This window comes from Epinephelus moara, chromosome 11 (genome assembly GCF_006386435.1).
Source record: "Epinephelus moara isolate mb chromosome 11, YSFRI_EMoa_1.0, whole genome shotgun sequence".
In the NCBI taxonomy this organism is placed as follows: Eukaryota; Metazoa; Chordata; class Actinopteri; order Perciformes; family Serranidae; genus Epinephelus; species Epinephelus moara.
In genome coordinates this window covers 37,349,768-37,370,337 of record NC_065516.1, presented here as the reverse complement: position 1 = coordinate 37,370,337, position 20,570 = coordinate 37,349,768, and the positions used below count along the sequence as shown (strand labels likewise).

Below are 20,570 nucleotides of genomic sequence, written 5' to 3'. Positions count from 1 at the left end.
TGCATCTTGCTAACTCGGCCATTCTGGATGTCACTAACTCGGCTTCTTCTCCGGAGCCTTTGTGCTCCACTGTCTCTCAGATTAACTCATATCGCAGCGGTGCCTGGACAGCGTGACGTGTGTGGTTGTGCTGCTGCCGTGGTCCTGCCAGATGCCTCCTGCTGCTGCTGCCATCATTAGTCATTAGTCATACTTCTACTGTTATTATACACATATGACTATTGTCACACATGTATACTGCCAGATATTAATACATACTTTCAACATATTGTACCACAGTAGCCAGAACTATAATTATAATATTATTACTTTCATTAATGTTGTTGTAAGCTACTGTCATGATGTCGTTATTTGAAAGCATGCCATTATGACATGGAACTATTCGAATATACTGTCTCAGTCTCTGTGCTAAGCTAAGTTAACAGGTGGGGGACAAACAGCTGATGGAGGACTTCTCCAGCACTCCCAGTCTAAGCTGGTGTCCAGCTGCTGGTCTAAACTGGGAGCCCCTCCTCTCTCTGTGGCCCCTCCTATCTCCAGCCCCCTCCGTCTCTCCACACAGACGAGAAGCAGCCGGACGGATCAGAGGTGAGTTTGTTTCTTCTCTTTATGTCTCTATTGATCACAGAAACACATTGATAACATATTGATAACACATTGATAACATAGTGCACTGATGGTGCTGACGGCAGAGATGGATCGGTGGAGATAAACACGAGTCCAGCAGTGACTCAGACTCTGAGTCAGACTCTGAGGGACCTGTTCTGTTTCTATGGTTTCTATGGATCTGTGATCAGATTCAAATCATCAGATCCACAAACATCTTCACCGTCTTAATGACACAGTTTGAGCTCGAACTATTGATATTCACCATCAATAAATCTGATCATTATTTCCTTTGATGGTATCTTCAGACCTCTGGTCCACTGACAGTTTGAAAACTGGAACCGGCAAATATTACCTGAACAATTACTGGATTATAGTTGCCAAAGTTTTCTGCTGACTGATTGATTATTGCAGCTTCAGATCCAATCAGAAACTTCTGAAGGATCTGACAGATTTCATACCGACTGTGATTCACAGTGAGTCAGAACAGATCCAGTCAGGTGTCATCTGTGCCAGACTTGGTCTGAGTCTGTAACGCTGTCCTGTTCTGGATCACCGAGTCTCTGGACTGAGCTCATGAAAACGTGACGATGATTTTTCTTCTTAAATCAAACTGATGAAAACTCTGTTGACAGCAGTAGCTTCTGTGGAAGACTCCACGACTTTTAATGACCCAAAAAAATAAAGACAGAGTTGACAGAATAAAATTTACAAGTTGTGGACCTATGAAATAAAGAAGTACACTGTCAGACTCAGCCCATTTGCAGCAGAGTGTCGGCTGACTCAGCCATGTTCTGGCTCCGTGGTGCCAAATGTGAGCCGGCCGTGTACTTTTGCCAGATCTGCCGCAGATTTAGGTGTTACAGCCACAGAACGTTTTGGGCTGAGACACGGCAGTTCGAAGAAACTGCGGCCAGCACTAAAATGTGTTCTGGCCCGTTGATGGGTACCAAATCTGGGCCTTATGGGGCGTCGTAGACACGGGCTTTTCCTGGCTGAGACACAGCTGCCGGAATCAGGCCGGTTTATTTGGCCTGACTTTGGGGCATCATTCCTCCCAAGTCTCAGCCGAGCCCAACTTAATTCTTCTGACGTGCAGAGTTTGGGCCGATGCTGGGCCGGGTGATTTTGGCTGTAAACAAATAACTGAAAACAAAGATGAACAAACACGACCAGTTAAACTAAAGAGGACATTTCTTCTGTCACTTTAAAAACAATTAACAATTAATAAACACAAACTAACTATTGTTGCAGTGTGTTGCTGCTGTGTCAATCTGTGAAGAGTCATGTGATGCTCAGATCTCATTCAAGATTGGAGATTTGTTGATTTCCATCTGTTCTGATGAACCTGAAACCAGTTTGACCAGTCTGAACCAGTTCACTGAGAGACCTGAACCGGACTCAAACACCAGCTGATATTCAAAGTATCTGTTTATGGTCATCACACTCAGGACTTTGAGGAGCACCTCCACACTGGATCTGGATCCAACTTTAAACCAACAGATATGAGACAAGATCCCAAAATGATCCAGAATTGAATCAAAACTCGACTCAAACTCAACGTTTACCTCAACTTTCAGTAACTAAAACAAAAATCTGACGTGAACCCAAAGTTAAATCCAACAAATGAGCAGCGAGTTAAAGTCAAGCGCACAGGAGGAATAACCAGGTCAGATTACTGTCTGAGGACCTGAGTGAAAACACTTAGCTCTGACTGAGCTCTGATTGGCTCACACCATCCATTTCCTCCTAATGGAAACACTGCCTGCACACCCCACTCTGTCCTCCCCTGGGAACCAAAACCATTAGACAGAGGTTCCCCTCAACACACACACACTCTGATCAATACACTGAAAGAGGTTGACTTCCTCTCAAACACACACACAATCAATATTTAATGTCAGCTCAGCTTCGTCTCTCCAACAGCCGCAAAACAAAATTCAACTTTCACACCTTCAATAGACAAACGTCAACTATTCAAAGAGTCGGACGGATTGAATGTCTGTTAGCTTCTGTTAGCTTCTGTTAGCTGCTGTTAGCTGCTGTAAGCTGCTGTAAGTTCTGTTAGCTACTGTTAGCTACTGTTAGCTGCTGTTGGCTTCACGTTTCCAACAACCACAAAATCTGAATAAAAGAACTCTTATAATATTTAGCTTTCACACCTGTAATAAATACTTCAAAGTTTCAAAGAGTTGGATGGATTTCATGTCAAGAGATTTATAGTGGGTCTGCTGATAGTTTCTGTTAGCTCTTGTTAGCTGCTGTTAGCTCCTGTTAGCTTCTGTTAGCTGCTGTTAGCTCCTGTTAGCTTCTGTTAGCTCAGGTTAGCTTCTGTTAGCTCCTGTTAGCTTCTGTTAGCTGCTGTTAGCTCCTGTTAGCTTCTGTTAGCTTCTGTTAGCTCCAGTTAGTTTCTGTTAGCTGCTGTTAGCTGCTGTTAGCTGCTGATAGCTTCTGTTAGCTGCTGTTAGCTCCTGTTAGCTGCTGTTAGCTTCTGTTAGCTCCTGTTAGCTGCTGTTAGCTTCTGTTAGCTCCTGTTAGCTGCTGTTTGCTCCTGTTAGCTGCTGTTAGCGTCTGTTAGCTTCTGTTAGCTTTGCTCCTGTTAGCTGCTGTTAGCGTCTGTTAGCTTCTGTTAGCTGCTGTTAGCAGTTTAACTCAAGCTTAAATAAACCCATAAACAGTGAAACTGTAGTCAGTGGGTTCTGATTGGCTGAGCGGACCTATTTTCTTTTTTCTCCGCAGGATGTTGTCATCACCACCTTCTACCTCCCTCCCCACCTCTGCCCGCCCTCGACCCCCTCGGACAGTGACCTCTGACCCCCGCCACGTCACCATGGAAACCTACTGGAGAGAAGTGCGGAGCATTGAGGAGGAGAAAGAGGGAGAGGAAGAGGAGGATGAGGAGGAGAGGAAGAGTATGGATGGTGAGTTAAACTGACAGCAGAGTGAGACATCGTCTTTCTGTCTGACTCGTACCCGTCCTTGTTTACCTGTAGAGGTGGAGCTGGAGGAGGCGTGGCTGAAGGAGGCAGGGTTATCCTCACTGGTGACCGACTTGTTGTCAGAAGAGGCGCCGCCACCGGCCGAGGCGCTGCTGTCCACGCTGACACGGCAACAAGCCGCCACGGTGAGAAAGAGGCTGGACAACTACAATGAGACACTGAAGACCAGAAACAGGCAGCCAATCAGAGACGTGCGGGACATCTTCACTGAGGTGGGTACAAACATACTCAGTCAGACAGTATCATGACCCTCCCCTTTTTTCATGTGTTGCAGCCACAGGATACGGTCACACATGAGCCAAAAATTCAAAATGTTTTAGTCGACGAAAAATAAAAACATTTTAGTCAATGAAAAATGAAAAACATTTACGTCGACATCGAGTCATAATGTTCTCTATATGTTGCTAAGATGGAGGAAAAGCTCCGTAGACTGATGCCTTGATAATTCAGTGATGCCTTCAAGTCATCTTTTGAGGATTTGGAATTGGAGTTATAATTGATCTAAACCAAACAGAGGGCACAAAACTATAATCAAAACATGTTTTCAGAAAACATACAAAGAATCAAACAATTTGGAAGATTTCAACACTTTGTTTCAGTTGACGAAAAACAGGCAACTCATCCGTACCAGACTTTTTTAACTTGACGTCATCTTGACCCAGGTCTCTATTTAAAACTTTCATCACTGTGAGGGTAGTACATGTTCATATAATTCATCATCAGAATGTCGTACTGTCTTGAGAAGAGACCAGAAAATGATCTCTTCCATTCTAGTCATAGTTGGGGGTGTGGTCAGCGAGGGGGAAAACGGTCCTTTCCCCCCGCCTGAAAAGTCTAATGCCAATTAAAGCTGCAAGCAGCAATGGACGGGCCCTCACACCTCTGGCACCTCTGGCACCTCTGGCACTGGCGGAACACCAGCTGACCCGGTTGTTTATTTCCCTGAAAGTCTGATATGCATGACATGGTGACATGGTATTTTTTGCATAGGCTATGGATACTGAAATGACCTATTTCAGATTTTGTAGCACTTTCTGTGCCCACTACGTGGCGCTGGTGAGCACAGAAAATGTACTTCATGTTCCTGTATATCAGTTGTAGACCAAACCATGTGAATTTCATGTAAATCAGATGATAATTGTCTGACAATACTTACTTCCTGTTGCCAGTAGGTGGCGCAGAGACTTTAATGGGTAATTGACATGTTGATGCCTTCAGGCCTGGAGACTTACCAAGCGTGAAATCTGGGGCAGACTGGCCAAAGTTCATTCAAGTTACAACAACTTCCTGTTTCATGGCAAATACTGCGTTGCCATATCAATGGCATTTGATGAAAATCTTCTCTGGATGGCATCATAAATGTCTCAAGGCTTGTCTGACCACATTTAAGGTGGATCTCGTCAACAGCAAGAGGAGTAGCTGGCATAAGAGCATAAAACATGTAGTTTCCTGTTGCCAGTAGGTGGCACTATGACTATAACTCAAGTTCAGCACCTTAATGTCACGAGTCTTTATCAAGCACGAGAAATTCGAATCAGATTGGACAATGTATGCGCAAGTTACAGCAACTGCAAAATGGCCGCCATTCCACAACAACCCCATTTGACAAAAACTCAGTCTTCATAACTGAAGTATCATTAAGGTCTTGAGGCTTTTGAAAACAAAGACGAGGTGCATCTGGCCAGCCTACTAAGAGATGTAAATCAAAGTACAAAACATGTCATTTCCTGTTGCCAGTAGGGGGCGCTACAATTTTAAATAATTATTGACATATAGACGTGTTCAGGGCAAAACTGTCATAGAACCTCTGAAGTCTGGGGCAGATTGGACCATGTACCTTTCAGTTACAAACCACTTCCTGTTTGATGGCGAACCATGGAAGTTTGACACCTCGCTACAGTCACACGGTTTGACGAAAACTCAAGCTTTTAAAAGCTTTTCATTTTGAAGGTCTTTAAATGAAACAGAGCAAATTTGAAAAATAGAATACTTTTCTAGAAGGGGTTTGTTAAAGCACAACTCCTGTAAATGGCACAAAAATTACACATTTAATTCAAAATGGCCGACTTCCCGTTGGGTTTAGGGAATGGCTCCAAAAGACTTTTTTGTGCACCTTGGGATGTTACATGTAGGTGAAACCAGCTTCAGGGGTTGCTTTGTAGAAATTTTGTAGGAGGCATTACTGAGCCATTTTTGGCATCTGAGCAGGGGACCCATAAAATATCAAATTTTTCACTAGCTGTGGCATGAGTGCAACGTTTCATGACTTTTCCAACACCTTTAGCTCCTCAAACATGAGATTCATTTGAAAGAAAAATGATAATTCCACTTTCGACAGGGTCCTCGCACCGTCTGGTGCTCGGGCCCTAACAAGGTGTCATGTCTTTGCACAATTTTGAGACAGTAGCAGTGCTTACATTACTCAATGCCATCAGCCTAACATTATGTTTTGACTATGTGCCATATCAAGCCGGGATTTATACACAGTGGAAGCCAAGGACTACAGGTCCTTGGAGGCTCACAACATTTTTACCAGTGGCTGAACAACCTAACACTGTTTGGATGGAGGAAACTAACATTAGATCCTTTTCCTTTAACCAGTAACTGCCCCGAAATCGCTAATGCCAAACCCACCAGATTCCATTTAAATAAACAGTCATGTTAGTGTGTATAGAGGCAGCATGTTTTCACATCTAACTGGTGAATTAAGGGTTAATTTCAACCAAACCAGAGTTGGTGACTGTTGGAACAGTGGAGAGATGAACCAAGATGGTTGCCATGAGTTTTATTTTGTTTCAAACGACTTTGAATGAAGTGTGTTTAATGACGATAAAATGACTTTATTTAAATGGAGTCTGGTGGGTTTGGTGATTTCAGGGCTGTTTCTGGTTAAACAAAAAGGATCTGACTCTTTAACACAAAGTTCTATCTCTGTAGGGATCCTTTCATAATATTGTCAGACACTTAGTGTCCATCCACTAAAAGTGTTTTTGTCACTGACAGGCTCAGATTGTTATTCTGACAGTGTGTTCATGCCCCGAGTGGTTACACACTGCAGCCTGTTTCACTGCTGCAACCTCAGAAATTTGCAACTTCACATCATGTCCAGTTCAACTTTGGTGAACTTCTGACCGGCCAAGTCACTGCCTCAACCAATAGCAAAGAAGTATGTGTAGAGGTGACAATGATTGTTGGCATGTCTAACCAGCTGATACTGTCCATGAAACATACAAACCGCCCCAAATGAGAGTCACTGCTTTGCTGCAGTGAATCTGCAGGCCAGTATGAAACCTAAGGAAATAAAAATGTACCAATTTCATCATATTTCAGGGTGTTTGTCAGCAAGCTAGCCTTTCATTTGCATCACACCTTACACTGTCCACATTCAGCATTGATGTCACCTCAGCGGGCAATGGTCACTCAGTCAGCACTGCACTCCATGATAAAGATGAAACTGGACTTTAGAAAAAGAAAAACTGAACTATCACAGACTGAGGTAGTCAGAACCTTTTTTGGTAGTGACTACGACGTGACCAAGTTTGCCCTCCTGGATTTTGGAGATTTTCTGTCATCCTTCTTTGCAGATCCTCTCAAGCTCCAGCAGGTTGGATGGGGACCGGCAGAGGGTTGATGTTTGATTGGGTTCAAGTCAGGGTTCTGGCGGGGCCACTTGGGGACACTCACAGAGTTGTTCCTGAGCCACTCCTGCGTTGACTCAGCTGTGTGCTGAGGGTCATTGTCTTGATGGAAGCTGAACCTTCGTACTTCGTACCTTTGTACTCTGCTACGTTATTTTTTCTCAGCCCTGACCAGACCAAATACCCCTCCACTGTGGCAATGGCACTCCTCAATGGTAGTGCTACCTCAGCAGGACAAAGTGCCATGCCACATGGCAAAAATTGCTCAGGAATGGCCCTAGGAATGTGACAAAGATCCCAGGCTGATCGAGCATCTGTGGGACATGGTGGTATCCCCGATCCATGGTGGGGCCTCCTTGGAACTGATTTGGCTCTGACCTCTTAAGGCCTGGACACAGGACCTCTGGGAGTGTCTGGTTCCAGGGCACTGCCGGCAGATCCTGTGAGTCCTTTGGGTTGGGAGGTGGAGTACCAGCACGTCCCACAGATGCTTGATCAGACTGGCAGACTGTCCCCAACCTGGGCCAGGAAGATGGTCTGGAACTCTTGTCAACTCTTTGTCAAAAACACCTTGAACAAAACCACAGATGTCTCAAAAACACCGAAGAAAAATGCTTTACTGGCAGAATCTGATGTGATAGAGTTTATTGTTGTAAGACAGCAACATCAATAAACCTGAGTCAGACTCGAAGCTCCGACTGGTGTGTCTGGCAAAAAAGCAGCTTCTTATATATCCTGGAAAACTGGTAAAGTTTTCCCCAAGTCTTAGCCCTGTTTTTAATATCTGTGTGTGGAGGCTCTATCTCTAAACACAGCACTTGAAATGAATTCTGGGAATTGTTGGAACAGTTGAAACAGACTGTAATGAATCAGTGTTTTCTCTTTCACACTGTTCCAGCCTGATGAAGACTCAGTAGAACGATGCCCCTCCCCGCCCTCTCACCGCGCCGAGTCACCACCAAGTCGATACCACAACACCACCAAAACCATCCACCGAAACACTCATAGAGGTACCTGTCTGTCTGCTCATGGCCGAGCACTGGTCTGTTATGTCCTTCAGGGTTCAAGTGTTCCTTGAGGTTCTTGGTACACTGTCCTCTACCTGCTCAGGTACTCTGTCCTCTACCTGCTCAGGTACGCTGTCCTCTACCTGCTCGGGTACTCTGTCCTCTACCTGCTCGGGTACGCTGTCCTCTACCTGCTCGGGTACTCTGCACTCTACCTGCTCGGGTACTCTGCACTCTACCTGCTCGGGTACTCTGTCCTCTACCTGCTTGGGTACTCTGTCCTCTACCTGCTCGGGTACACTGTCCTCTACCTGCTCAGGTACTCTGAGCTCTACCTGCTCAGTTACTCTGTACAGACACAGTCACAGACCAGCTGGTGGACATAGTGGGACATCCAGCACCGACAGAGACAGATATTTCTGGTGGACTTGGTGGAGACCAAAATCAGAGCTAACAGAGAGAAGACTGGACTGACACCTGTCAGGTGACACAAACACAAAGACTCCTGATGACTCATCATGTTGATCTGTAACTGTTCACTGTTTGTTTCCAGTTCGACCAGCTCTTCCTGCCTTTGTCTTTGAGGATCACCTCCCCGAACACCCGTCATCCCCCAAAAACACACACTCTCCCACAGACACACACTCACAGACACACACACACTCTCCAACAGACACACACTCACAGACACACACACACTCTCCAACAGACACACACTCACCGACACACACACACTCTCCACCTGTCAATTGGTCGAGACGAGCTGATTGGCTGCTCCGGGACTGTCCGTACTCAGAGGGCGTGGCTGAGCATAAACAGGGTGGGACTTGTTGGGACTGCCTTCGTTTCCATGGAGACGACAGTGACCTGCCGGTGAGTCAGAACTGTTATTGGCTACTGGAGGAATTAGGAATCAAGTTTTATTCTGCAGGTTGATGAATAAACATCATACAGTGATGAGTTCACCTGTCCGTCGTCACAGTCGTATTGTTTACTCTTTGTTTACAGTCTCATGTTTTAGTTTGTGTTGACAACATGAAACAGTCTGTGTGTGCTTGTGTGTGTGTGTGTGTGTGTGTGTGTGTGTGTAGTTTGTACCTGTCTCTCCCTCTCAGGGTCTTACCTCAGCAGACGACCTGTCATCATGTGACCTCATCCGCCTTGGCTTCATCTCTCACATCGAGCTCTCCACCTTCCTGCTCGCTCTGGGAGTCCAAACCAAACGCACCCGCCCGCCACGTCGCAGGACCCGGGGTGCACTTCATTTTTACATCCCGGTTTGAACGCAGGTTTCAGACAAACCGCAGATAGCACACAGCAGAGGGGTCTGAGGTTAAACCAATGAGATGTCAGAAAGATACGACAGCTGATTGAGCACAAGATCATCGTTAAAGATTAATTATAGGTCACTGCTACAACTTCAGCAGTGGTTGTTTACAGGATGTTGCTACAACTTCAGCAGTGGTTGTTTACAGGATGTTACTGGGGGTTTCAGGGAGGTCATTAATCAGCAATACGCTGTTGTTGTTGTTGTTGTTGCAGTTATGAATGAATGATTTACTTAAGACTATGTGGAGGTGACAGTGACAGTTTTCTTATTTGAGTTTTGCATGTCTGTCTGTCTGTCTGTCTGTCTGTCTGTCAGACTGCGGTGTGTTCGCTGTTCCTCTGAGGTTGTTGTTGGAAAACGACAGAAAGAAGTTTCCTGGAGTCAAAGTTCCTGTCGTCTTCCAGAAGGTGAGGTCTCTGTTTGTCTGTCTGTCTGTCTGTCTGTGGAGACAGGTGTTTTACTGAAGTTACAGTCGTAACACAATAATGTAAAAAATACTGTCAATAGTCAAAGTTCTTCATTAAAGGGTTGGTAAATAAAGACAGGAGGACAAACAGACACTAAGGAGACGGTCGGGAACAGGTCAGTTAGGAGGAGCAGGTCCAGGTCCAGGTCCAGATTCAGGTTCAGGTCCAGAGGACTGGAAAGCAAAGACTAAGGGAGCGATCACACAGAGATAAAACGCTAGATGCGCGACGCCAGTAAAACCATTGTTTTCCTATGATATGGCGCATCTGACCGGCGTTGAAGCGTCTTTTTAGACGCGCATAGACGCTGAAAAGTTAAAATATTTTCAACTTTTTGAGCGACAGACGCCAGTAGCTAGCACGCATTGCTTCCAGCGTTTCAAGCGTCTTTGAAGCGTCCACATCTCATTTCTGTGTGATCGCCCCCTAAAGCGAGGCTGACAGTCAGGCAGACATCAGCGGGGCTGATGAGGGGAGGTCAAAACAGGTGAGCAAGTGACTGGGACAGGTAAAACAGTCTGAGGACACCTGGTGGACAGATGGAGGATGACCCTGCAGGAGGCTGAGTGGACGGACTGAGGCATTACAGAACACTCCATATGATATTATTGTACCATAATAGATTAACACTGCAGGGTAGACTCATCTTTAATAATACATCATGGTTTATTATTGATCATATTCTGTATTAATAACCTGTTTCTGAGACGCAGAGGTATGGCGTACAGTGTCCTCCACGTTCTCTGAGCTGTCTTTTAGCTTTCTGTGGAGCTAGCGTGCTAACAGCTGAACATTCCTGAGGGGTTAGCATTTAGCACGAAGCTAACAGCTGACAGAGTTAAATTTATCAAAGTTTCATTTAGATCAGATCAGCTGCTGCTGACTGACCTCAGAGCAGCTGGTCCTGTGACGCTGTTCGGCCTCAGCGTCCGAGGCTTCAGCCCCGAATGTTTTATGAACAGTCCTGGAACTCGATAGGATGTATTTTCATTCTTAACAAAAAGGAAAAGGCCTAATAATAATGATAATAATAATAAAAGCCCAGGGTCGAATTATTTGTGTTTTTTCATACATGCATTAAAGCCCTCAATAAATAAATTAAACCTGAATCACCACCTCGTGGTCGTACGCCTCTGTCAACCTGTCAGTGAAAACATGGATGCTTCACACACAGAAGATCTATACAATCAGCACAGGTTCAAGATTAGAGTCACCAATTCAGTATCTGACCAAATGTCTCCCCTTCTGTTCCTGAGATATGACGTTAAAACATGATGATGTCACAGTCAAACTGACCTTTGACCTTTGACCTTCATTAATTCATCCTGTTAGACATTTGTGTCAAGTTTGGTCAGAATTAGTGAATGAATTCTTCAGTTATGGACAAAAACATGTTTTGTGAGGTCACACTGACCTTTGACCTCTGACCACACATTTCTAATCAGATTATCCTTCAGTCCAGTTGGATGTTTGTGCCAAATTTAAAGAAATACACTTGAGGCGTTTTTACGAAATTGCCTTCACAAGAATAAGCCAAATGAGGTCACAGTGACCTTTGACCTTCGACCACCAAACTCTAATCAGTTTATTCTTCAGTCCAGGTGGACGTTTGTGTCAAATTTAAAGAAATTACTTCACTGTGTTTTTGAGATATCATGTTCACCAGAATGAGACAGGTGCAAGGTTACACTGACATTGACCTTTGACCACCAAAATCTAATCATTTCATAGTTCAGTTTCATAGTTTGTGCCAAACTTAAAAAAATGTTCCCAAGAGTACAATGGACAGGATGACAGTGACCTTTGACCACTGAATTCTAATCAGCTTGGTTTTGGGTCCACATGGACATTTGTGCAAAATTTGAGAAAATACCCCCAGGCGTTCTTTAGATATCATGTTCGAGAGAATGAGACAGATGTAAGGTCACAGTGACCTCTGAACACCAAAACTGAATCTAGGGCTGCGGCTATTGATTCTTTTAGTAATCAAGTATTCTGTCGATTATTGTGGCGATTAATCGGATAAGAGATACTGCGTGTTTTCATGAAATGACTTGAGTTTTGTTAAAGGACAAGACTCATTTATAACAGAGACAATAAAAGTCTCTGAAATGAGCAACATATTTGTTTCTTCTTTTGAAAGTCAGAGCAGTAAACTCTCACGCTGTCACAAATAACCAGTGCTGGGCAGCAGCGTCACCACAAGTAGTAGTCCGACTCCGCTCACTGACCCTCTGACTGACTGATAAAGTTATCTGAAGGTCTCTTTACGTCCGGATGTCAAACTCTGGATTTATAAAAGATCACGTGCACTTAAATCTCCGTCACTGTGGAGCTGGGCGCACATGCACGATCTTTGTTTACTCTCCCACAGTGAGACATAAATTGAGGCGCTAACACCCTTTAATCAGTTTACATATCGATATCTGTGCCCGCTCCACTGCTCATCAGACCTGTCGACAGAACAGCTGTCATTACGCGCGACCATTACACACAGCTTCAGCTGTTCATTTTGGTTGGAATGAAAATCAGGTTGACGATGTTTTCCATGTCTAATTACAGTCGGTGTCACGGTAGTTGATGAGGTGGTTTAACTGTTGGGTAGACGGCGAGGTTACGGAGGAGGAAACGGGTTTGACCTCATATGTTCCTGCAGCTGTTTGTTTGAAACTGTTAACAACCAGAAAAAAGAGGTGGAAACACCTCCGTTACCTGCGTATACCCTCCACTACACCACTGCTATCAACATTAGAATTTAACGTTGTGTGGACGTTAGCAATATGACGTCTGTACCTTACGACCAAACGTTATTCTATGTCAAGATGATGATAGCATGAGACATCTGAAAAATTCTGGATTTTTATCGGATTGACAATATTTCAAATGTCTAATGTTAGAATTTCACGTTGTTTGGATGTTAACATTACGATGTTAGGAGGACGTTGGGTTAGGGTTAATCATTTGTCGTTAAAATTCAAAGTCAGATTGACGCTAACATCAGACGTCCTGATATTGAATTTTGGTCACCTGACGTCACAACCTAAATTAACATCTCACGATGTTTGTGGCAGCTTATGTTATTTTATTTTTATGTTTGTCATAAGTTCTGTAAGTTTTGCAGATGTTGGGTTTTGTTCTCCGTACCTTTCGACTAAAGGTTATTCTATGTTTAGATGACGTTAGCATGAGACGTTTGAAAATGCTCAAATTGATGAATGTCTAACAATGTTAGAATTAACTGTTGTTTGGATATTAACATTACGATGTTGGGAAGATGTTGGATTTTGGTTGATAATCTGTCGTTGCTACTCTACGTCAGATTGACATCGGAATTAGACGTCCTGACATTGAATTTGTTCACCTGATGTCACAACCTAAATTCAACCAAACATCTCACGATGTTCATGGCAGCTTATGCTATCTTATTTTCAAACGGTTTTTATAAGTTTTGCAGATGTTGGGTTTTGTTCTCCGTACCTCACGACGAAATGTTTTTTTCTACGTTTAACGATGTTGGTGCAGTGTGTTACCGAGGGTCCTCACAAGTGTACAAAAACAAACCTGTGTGTGTGTGTGTGTGTGTGTGTGTGTAGTTGTTGTGTATTTTAGAGCAGACTGGCCTGCAGACTGAAGGGATTCTCAGAGTGCCAGCATCAGCCGCCAGACTCAAGGTAACACACACACACACACACACACACACACACACACACACACACACACACACTGAGATCTGTTAAACATCCACACTAATGCTTACAGAATGATTGTGAACACCTGTCTGTCTGTCTGTCTGTCTGTCTGTCTTCAGTACCTGCGTAGAGAGTTAGACAGGTGTTGTGGAGGGTTCGACTGGTCTGCAGTGAGACAGGTGGACGCCGCAGGTCTGCTGAAGCTTTTCATCAGAGAGCTGCCAACACCTCTGCTGACACACACACACCTGTCCACCTACCGCTCTGTGCTGGGTACACACACACACACACACACACACACACACACACACACACACACACACACAGAGTCATAAACAGACATTGTGGGGACCTGTTCTTTGTCCCCATAAGGTCGGTGAGTCCCCACATCCTCAGTAAGGTTTCTGCCACTTTACGTGAGGGTTACATGAAGCACGGTATTTAAAGCTCCTCCTCCTCCAGTCAGTTCTACTTCCTGTTTATCAGCTGACACTCTCTCAAACACAGATTGGTGGGTGTGTTTAACAGTCAGACATGACCCATTACCATGGCAACGTGATAGCAGTTACAGTAGCTTGGGAATCAGCAACATGTCTCTTACTCAGAGGATTTTTTGTCAGAGCACAAATGAGACACATCTTAGTGTTGCTCTCTGTCTGGGCGCCGTTTGGCTGCTGCTGCCCCGACGAGCCGCACAGTTGCACACCGGTCCCACTGGAAGGAAAGACGTGTTTCCAAGGTCTGCTGTTTGAAACAGAGTTATGGGAGGTTTTGGAGGTGCACCGTCCGGCAGCATCGGCCGCTCTCGCCTCAGCTCAGCACCAACATGACCCGCGCAGCACTTTTCATTTGTTTGTTGTTCTAATGGCACTTTTTAACGCTTTAACGTTAAGCTGTGCACTCCCACGGCTGAACCTGACTTAGAGTCAGATCATGAGGTTTAAAACTATTTTCCGATCATCTGTTGTTGTTTTTTCATACAGAGTTTTAAAGTTTGAACGGGGCTCAGCTGGACACTCACGTCACATAGTAAACAAGCTAACATTGGGGGGTTTTCTCGACACTAGATATCAAACAGAAGCAGAGACAGTGTCGTATGAAGTATCTGTGAGCTCCTCAGAGGAGGACACAAGACAAAGTTTCCTCGCAGCCTGACGATGAAAAGTTTCTCCTCCTTTGTGTCGCCGTATCACATCCGTCTGTACCAAATGTCTGTACCTGACAAGTAAACAGACACACCCACACAGAGAGATAACTGAGGCTATATAGTTAAATAAAGTCAATAAGAACAACTGGCACTGTACCCAAACACAAATGAGGAGTTGTGTATTTTGTCTTTCTGTGGAGGCCAATCAAAGACGAGCTGGGTCACAGTTATTTTCATCACATGGACAGTACGTTTAAATATTGACTGACATTTAAAAAAATATTAAATGAAAATATAAATAGGCCTACTCTTCCACTGACATAAATGTGTAGTATTATAAACTCTGTGTTGCATGTTTTAAATAAGCCTGTCAGCGTTAACGACAGGTCCGAACGTAACGCAATATTTCTTTATTTTATTCTTTAACCGATTCTGTTGAGCTGACGTCATGGTTCAGTCCTCAGTCCGTCTGTCAGAAACTCCTCTCCATCTACACTCTAAACCTTTTCTGCTCACAAACAATCTGCTGGACGGCGACCATGTTGGTTTCAGTACAGGAACACGTGACAGTTTGAGGTCACATGTCACAACCAGTGAAGGCCTGTCCTGTTGTGTCTCTGCAGGTGTGTCCTCTGAGGTCCACCAGGTCCAGGCTCTGCAGCTGCTGTCCTTGTTGCTTCCAGAAGAGAACAGAGACACACTCAAAGTAAATCACAGTCACTTCATCACTGTGTTTGTGTCTCAGCCTGAAACCATCACAGCCTCAGCAGGCGTCACTCTCAGGACACAGGTTACAGGCGTAACCATCTGGCCACGAACATCGTGGGATGTTTGGTTAATTTCGGTTGTGACATCAGGTGACCAAAATTCAATGTCAGGACGTCTGATGAAGGGTTTTTTTGGTTTTTCCTGATCAGCTGTGAGGGTCCTAAGGACAGAGGGATGTCGTATGCTGTAAAGTCCTGTGAGGCAAATTGTGATTTGTGATATTGGGCTTTATAAATAAAATTGATTGATTGATGTTAGCGTCAATCTGACGTAGAATATTAACGACAAATGATTAACCAAAACCCAACGTCTTCTAAACGTCATAATGTTAACATCCAAACAACGTGAAATTCTAACATTGTTAGACATTTAAAGTTTCGTCAATCCAATATTCACTCCAACCAAAATCCAACGTCTTCCAAACATCTCATGCTAACATCATCATGATGTAGAAAGACAACAATTATTTGTGAGGTACGGAGAACAAAACCCAATGTCTGCAAAACTTATAAAACTAATAAAAAATGAATACTAATAAAATAACATAAGCTGCCACTAACAACGTTAGATGTTTAGTTAATTTCAGTAGTGACGTCAGGTGACCAACATCTTCCAAATGTCGTAATGTTAACATCCTGACAACATTAAATTCTAATGTTATTAGTCACTTAGAGTATCGTCAAGCCAATAAAAATCCAACATCTTCCAAACCTTGACATTTAGTCATAAGGTATGGAGAACAAAATCCAACATTTGTTAAACATCATAATGTGAACGTCCATACAACATGAAATTTTAACATTGTTAGACGTTTAAAGCTTCGTCGCCCTGATATTTATTCCAATATAAACCCAATGTCTTCCAAATGTCTCATGCTACCGTCATCCATCCAACGTCTGCAAAACTTAAACTTATAAATACAAACATAAAAATAAAATAACATAAGCTGCCACGAACATCGTGAGATATTTGGTAAATTTAGGTTGTGACTTCAGGTGACCAAAATTCAATGTCAAGACGTCTGATGTTAGCATCAATCTGAAGTAGAATATTAACGACAAATGATTAACTAAAACCCAACGTCTTCTAAATGTCAAGATGTTAACCTTCAAACAACATGTAATTCGAAAAAACGTTAGACATTTAAAGTTTTGTCAATTCTTCCAAACGTCTCATGCTAACATCATCATGACGTAAAAAACATAAGCTGCTCCTAGTAAAGGAATAAATACATTTAGTCAGTCTTTTCTTCTCAGTCTGTACTTCTACTCCATTACATCTGACGGCTTCAGTTACTAGTTACTTTACAAATTAAGATTCCTGCAAGTTCAGCTGGAGCGGAGCCGATTAATGAACTCACAGAAAAGTAAATCACAACTACTTTGATAATTATTTAAGTCATTTTAAATGCAAAAACATTTCATGGTTTCATCTTCACAAACAGGAACATTTTTATTTTGCTGATTTTGCTTTTTATTATTTCATAACTTTAATGTATATTAGCAATAATAAAAAAAAACATTGTGAAGGTGTCACTTTGGGCTCTGAGGCACTGTGACGAAGTTAAGTCCTGCGGGGTGAAGCTGTGAAGCTGTGAAGTCCGGCAGCTGCTGGCTGCGAGCGGAGCTAGCTGCTAACAGCCACCACTGCAACTAACAAACTCCACAAATCCATTCAGCAGCTCCACCATCCACAGTCAGACACACACGGCTGATTATTTACTGCTGAATTACAGCTCACAACTCGCACCAACCCAAACATCCTGGTGCAGACTATTTACTGGAGTTTACAGCCTGTCGCTCATCAGGCAGCTGAAGATCATTACAAGCTGTCAGTGTCCGACAGTCCACCACCAACATTTACATCACGTCTCGTCAACAAAAATTAAACAGATTTCGTCTCAGTTTTTATTGTCAAGATCTATTTTTAGCTCGTCATCGTCTCATTTTCGTCGTGGAAAAAAGGTCAGTAATTTTCTTTATAGTTTTCAGCAGGTCACACGTCACCTCACTCCAAAAAGAGAGTTCCTCTGGGCTCCACCTCCGGACCGCCTACGGTTGTGCGTCTCCTCCATCTACCTGGAGTTTTTGTGTCTCTATCTTCCACCTGAGATTCAGATGGTTACTGATGTGTTTCCATGGTTACAGGCTCTAATGGTCTTCCTGCGTAAGGTAGTCTCTCACCAGGACCAGAACAGGATGTCTCTGTGGAACGTCTCCATGGTGATGGCACCCAACCTGTTTACCCGCCCTCACCATGGCAACAAACGCTCCATCGCCAGGCAACAGGAGGAGATGGAGGAGGCGGTGGGTGGAGCTCACCTGGTCCGACTGATGATCACACACCAGGACCTGCTGTGGACTGTGAGTCACAGGACACACACATGCACAGCCTCTGTGGCAACACCAGCTCAGGTTTCTGTGAAATCACATCCTGTTTTCTGTGGTAGGTCCCCAGCTTCCTGCTGTCTCAGGTGAGACAGATGAACCAGGCATCCAATCAGAAACGGTTCGGCCTGACCAGGGCAAAAAGACGGCTGCTGAGGAGGAAGAACGACAAGACTGAGAGGAACCAGGTGAGACAGAGACCAGAGAACCAGGTGAGACAGAGGCCAGAGAACCAGGTGAGACAGATCAGAGACCAGGTGAGACAGCTCAGAGACCAGGTGAGACAGCTCAGAGAACCAGGTGAGACAGATCAGAGACCAGGTGAGACAGACCAGAGACCAGGTGAGACAGACCAGAGACCAGGTGAGACAGACCAGACAACCAGTTGAGACAGATCAGAGAACCAGGTGAGACAGACCAGAGACCAGGTGAGACAGATCAGACAACCAGTTGAGACAGATCAGAGAACCAGGTGAGACAGACCAGAGACCAGGTGAGACAGATCAGACAACCAGTTGAGACAGATCAGAGAACCAGGTGAGACAGAGACCAGAGAACAGGTGAGACAGATCAGAGAACCAGGTGAGACAGAGACCAGAGAACAGGTGAGACAGATCAGAGAACCAGGTGAGACAGAGACCAGAGAACAGGTGAGACAGATCAGAGAACCAGGTGAGACAGACCAGAGACCAGGTGAGACAGATCAGACAACCAGTTGAGACAGATCAGAGAACCAGGTGAGACAGAGACCAGAGAACAGGTGAGACAGATCAGAGAACCAGGTGAGACAGAGACCAGAGAACAGGTGAGACAGATCAGAGAACCAGGTGAGACAGAGACCAGAGAACAGGTGAGACAGAGAATCAGAGAACAGGTGAGACAGATCAGAGAATCAGAGAACAGGTGAGACAGAGACCAGAGAACCAGGTGAGTCAGATCGGAGAACCAGGTGAGACAGAGACCAGAGAACCAGGTGAGACAGATCAGAGTTCCAGAGAACAGGTGAGACAGAGACCAGAGAACCAGGTGAGACAGATCGGAGAACCAGGTGAGACAGAGACAGATCAGGGAACCAGGTGAGACAGAGACCAGAGAACAGGTGAGACAGATCAGAGAACCAGGTGAGACAGTGACCAGAGAACCCGGTGAGACAGAGAACCAGAGAACCAGGTGAGACAGCTCAGAGAACCAGTTGAGACAGATCAGAGAACCAGGTGAGACAGCTCAGAGAACCAGTTGAGACAGATCAGAGAACCAGGTGAGAACCAGGTGAGACAGAGACCAGAGAACAGGTGAGGCAGATCAGAGAACCAGGTGAGACAGAGACCAGAGAACAGGTGAGACAGATCAGAGAACCAGGTGAGACAGAGACCAGAGAACCAAGTGAGACAAAGACCAGAGAACCAGGTGAGATAGAGACCAGCGAACCAGGTGAGAACCAGGTGATACAGATCAGACATCAGAGAACCTGGTGAGAACCAGATGAGACAAAGACCAGAGAACCAGTTGAGACAAAGACCAGAGAACCAGGTGAGACAGATCAGAGAACCAGGTGAGACAAAGACCAGAGAACAGGTGAGACAGAGACCAGAAAACAGGTGAGACAGAGAACCAGAGAACAGGTGAGACAGAGACCAGAGAACAGGTGAGACAGATCAGAGAACCAGGTGAGACAAAGACCAGAGAACAGGTGAGACAGAGACCAGAGAACAGGTGAGACAGAGAACCAGAGAACAGGTGAGACAGATCAGAGAACCAGGTGAGACAGAGACCAGAGAACAGGTGAGACAAAGACCAGAGAACAGGTGAGACAGAGACCAGAGAACAGGTGAGACAGAGAATCAGAGAACAGGTGAGACAGATCAGAGAATCAGAGAACAGGTGAGACAGAGACCATAGAACCAGGTGAGACAGAGACCACAGAACCAGGTGAGACAGATCAGAGTTCCAGAGAACCAGGTGAGACAGATCGGAGAACCAGGTGAGACAGAGATCAGAGAACCAGGTGAGACAGAGACCAGAGAACCAGGTGAGATAGAGACCATAGAACCAGGTGAGACAGAGACCAGAGAACAGGTGAGACAGAGACCAGAGAACAGGTGAGACAGATCAGAGAACCAGGTGAGACAGAGAACCAGAGAACAGGTGAGACAGATCAGAGAATCAGAGAACAGGTGAGACAGACCAGAGAACAGGTGAATCAGAGAATCAGAGAACAGGTGAGACAGACCAGAGAACAGGTGAGACAGAGACCAGAGAACAGGTGAGACAGAGACCAGAGAACAGGTGAGAGAGAGACCAGAGGCATTCAACCAACCCCAAAACCAGTAACGATGACCTAGACTGAACAACTGGCCCCCAGCCAACCATCACATGACTATGTTAACATCTGTGTGTGTGTGTGTGTGTGTGTGTGTAGATCACGGAGCTGTGGGACGGTGTTGTCAGGGTTCACGCCCCTCTGCACGCCAAGGTCTCCATGGCTGTACAGCTGGACGGACAGATGACAGCAAGAGACGTCATCACCCGCTT

The 20,570-nt window shown here is 44.8% G+C and overlaps 1 protein-coding gene across 4 annotated transcripts in view; it reads left to right on the top strand.

Moving 5' to 3' along the window:
• The first annotated feature begins 6 nt into the window (after positions 1-6).
• Positions 7-20,570, top strand: part of arhgap28 (Rho GTPase activating protein 28) — a 21,774-nt gene continuing 1,210 nt past the window's right edge. For all 4 annotated transcript variants that reach the window (XM_050056704.1, XM_050056703.1, XM_050056702.1 and 1 more), the window contains exons 1-13: positions 7-588; positions 3,346-3,527; positions 3,600-3,817; positions 8,142-8,253; positions 8,804-9,123; positions 9,342-9,504; positions 9,896-9,987; positions 13,641-13,718; positions 13,856-14,009; positions 15,507-15,589; positions 17,799-18,014; positions 18,101-18,226; positions 20,458-20,570. The exon at positions 20,458-20,570 is cut by the window's right edge and continues 15 nt beyond it. In XM_050056704.1, the coding sequence (XP_049912661.1) occupies positions 3,347-3,527; positions 3,600-3,817; positions 8,142-8,253; positions 8,804-9,123; positions 9,342-9,504; positions 9,896-9,987; positions 13,641-13,718; positions 13,856-14,009; positions 15,507-15,589; positions 17,799-18,014; positions 18,101-18,226; positions 20,458-20,570 (1,856 nt within the window). In that variant the 5' untranslated portion in view covers positions 7-588; position 3,346. The remainder of the gene's footprint in view (positions 589-3,345; positions 3,528-3,599; positions 3,818-8,141; positions 8,254-8,803; positions 9,124-9,341; positions 9,505-9,895; positions 9,988-13,640; positions 13,719-13,855; positions 14,010-15,506; positions 15,590-17,798; positions 18,015-18,100; positions 18,227-20,457) is intronic.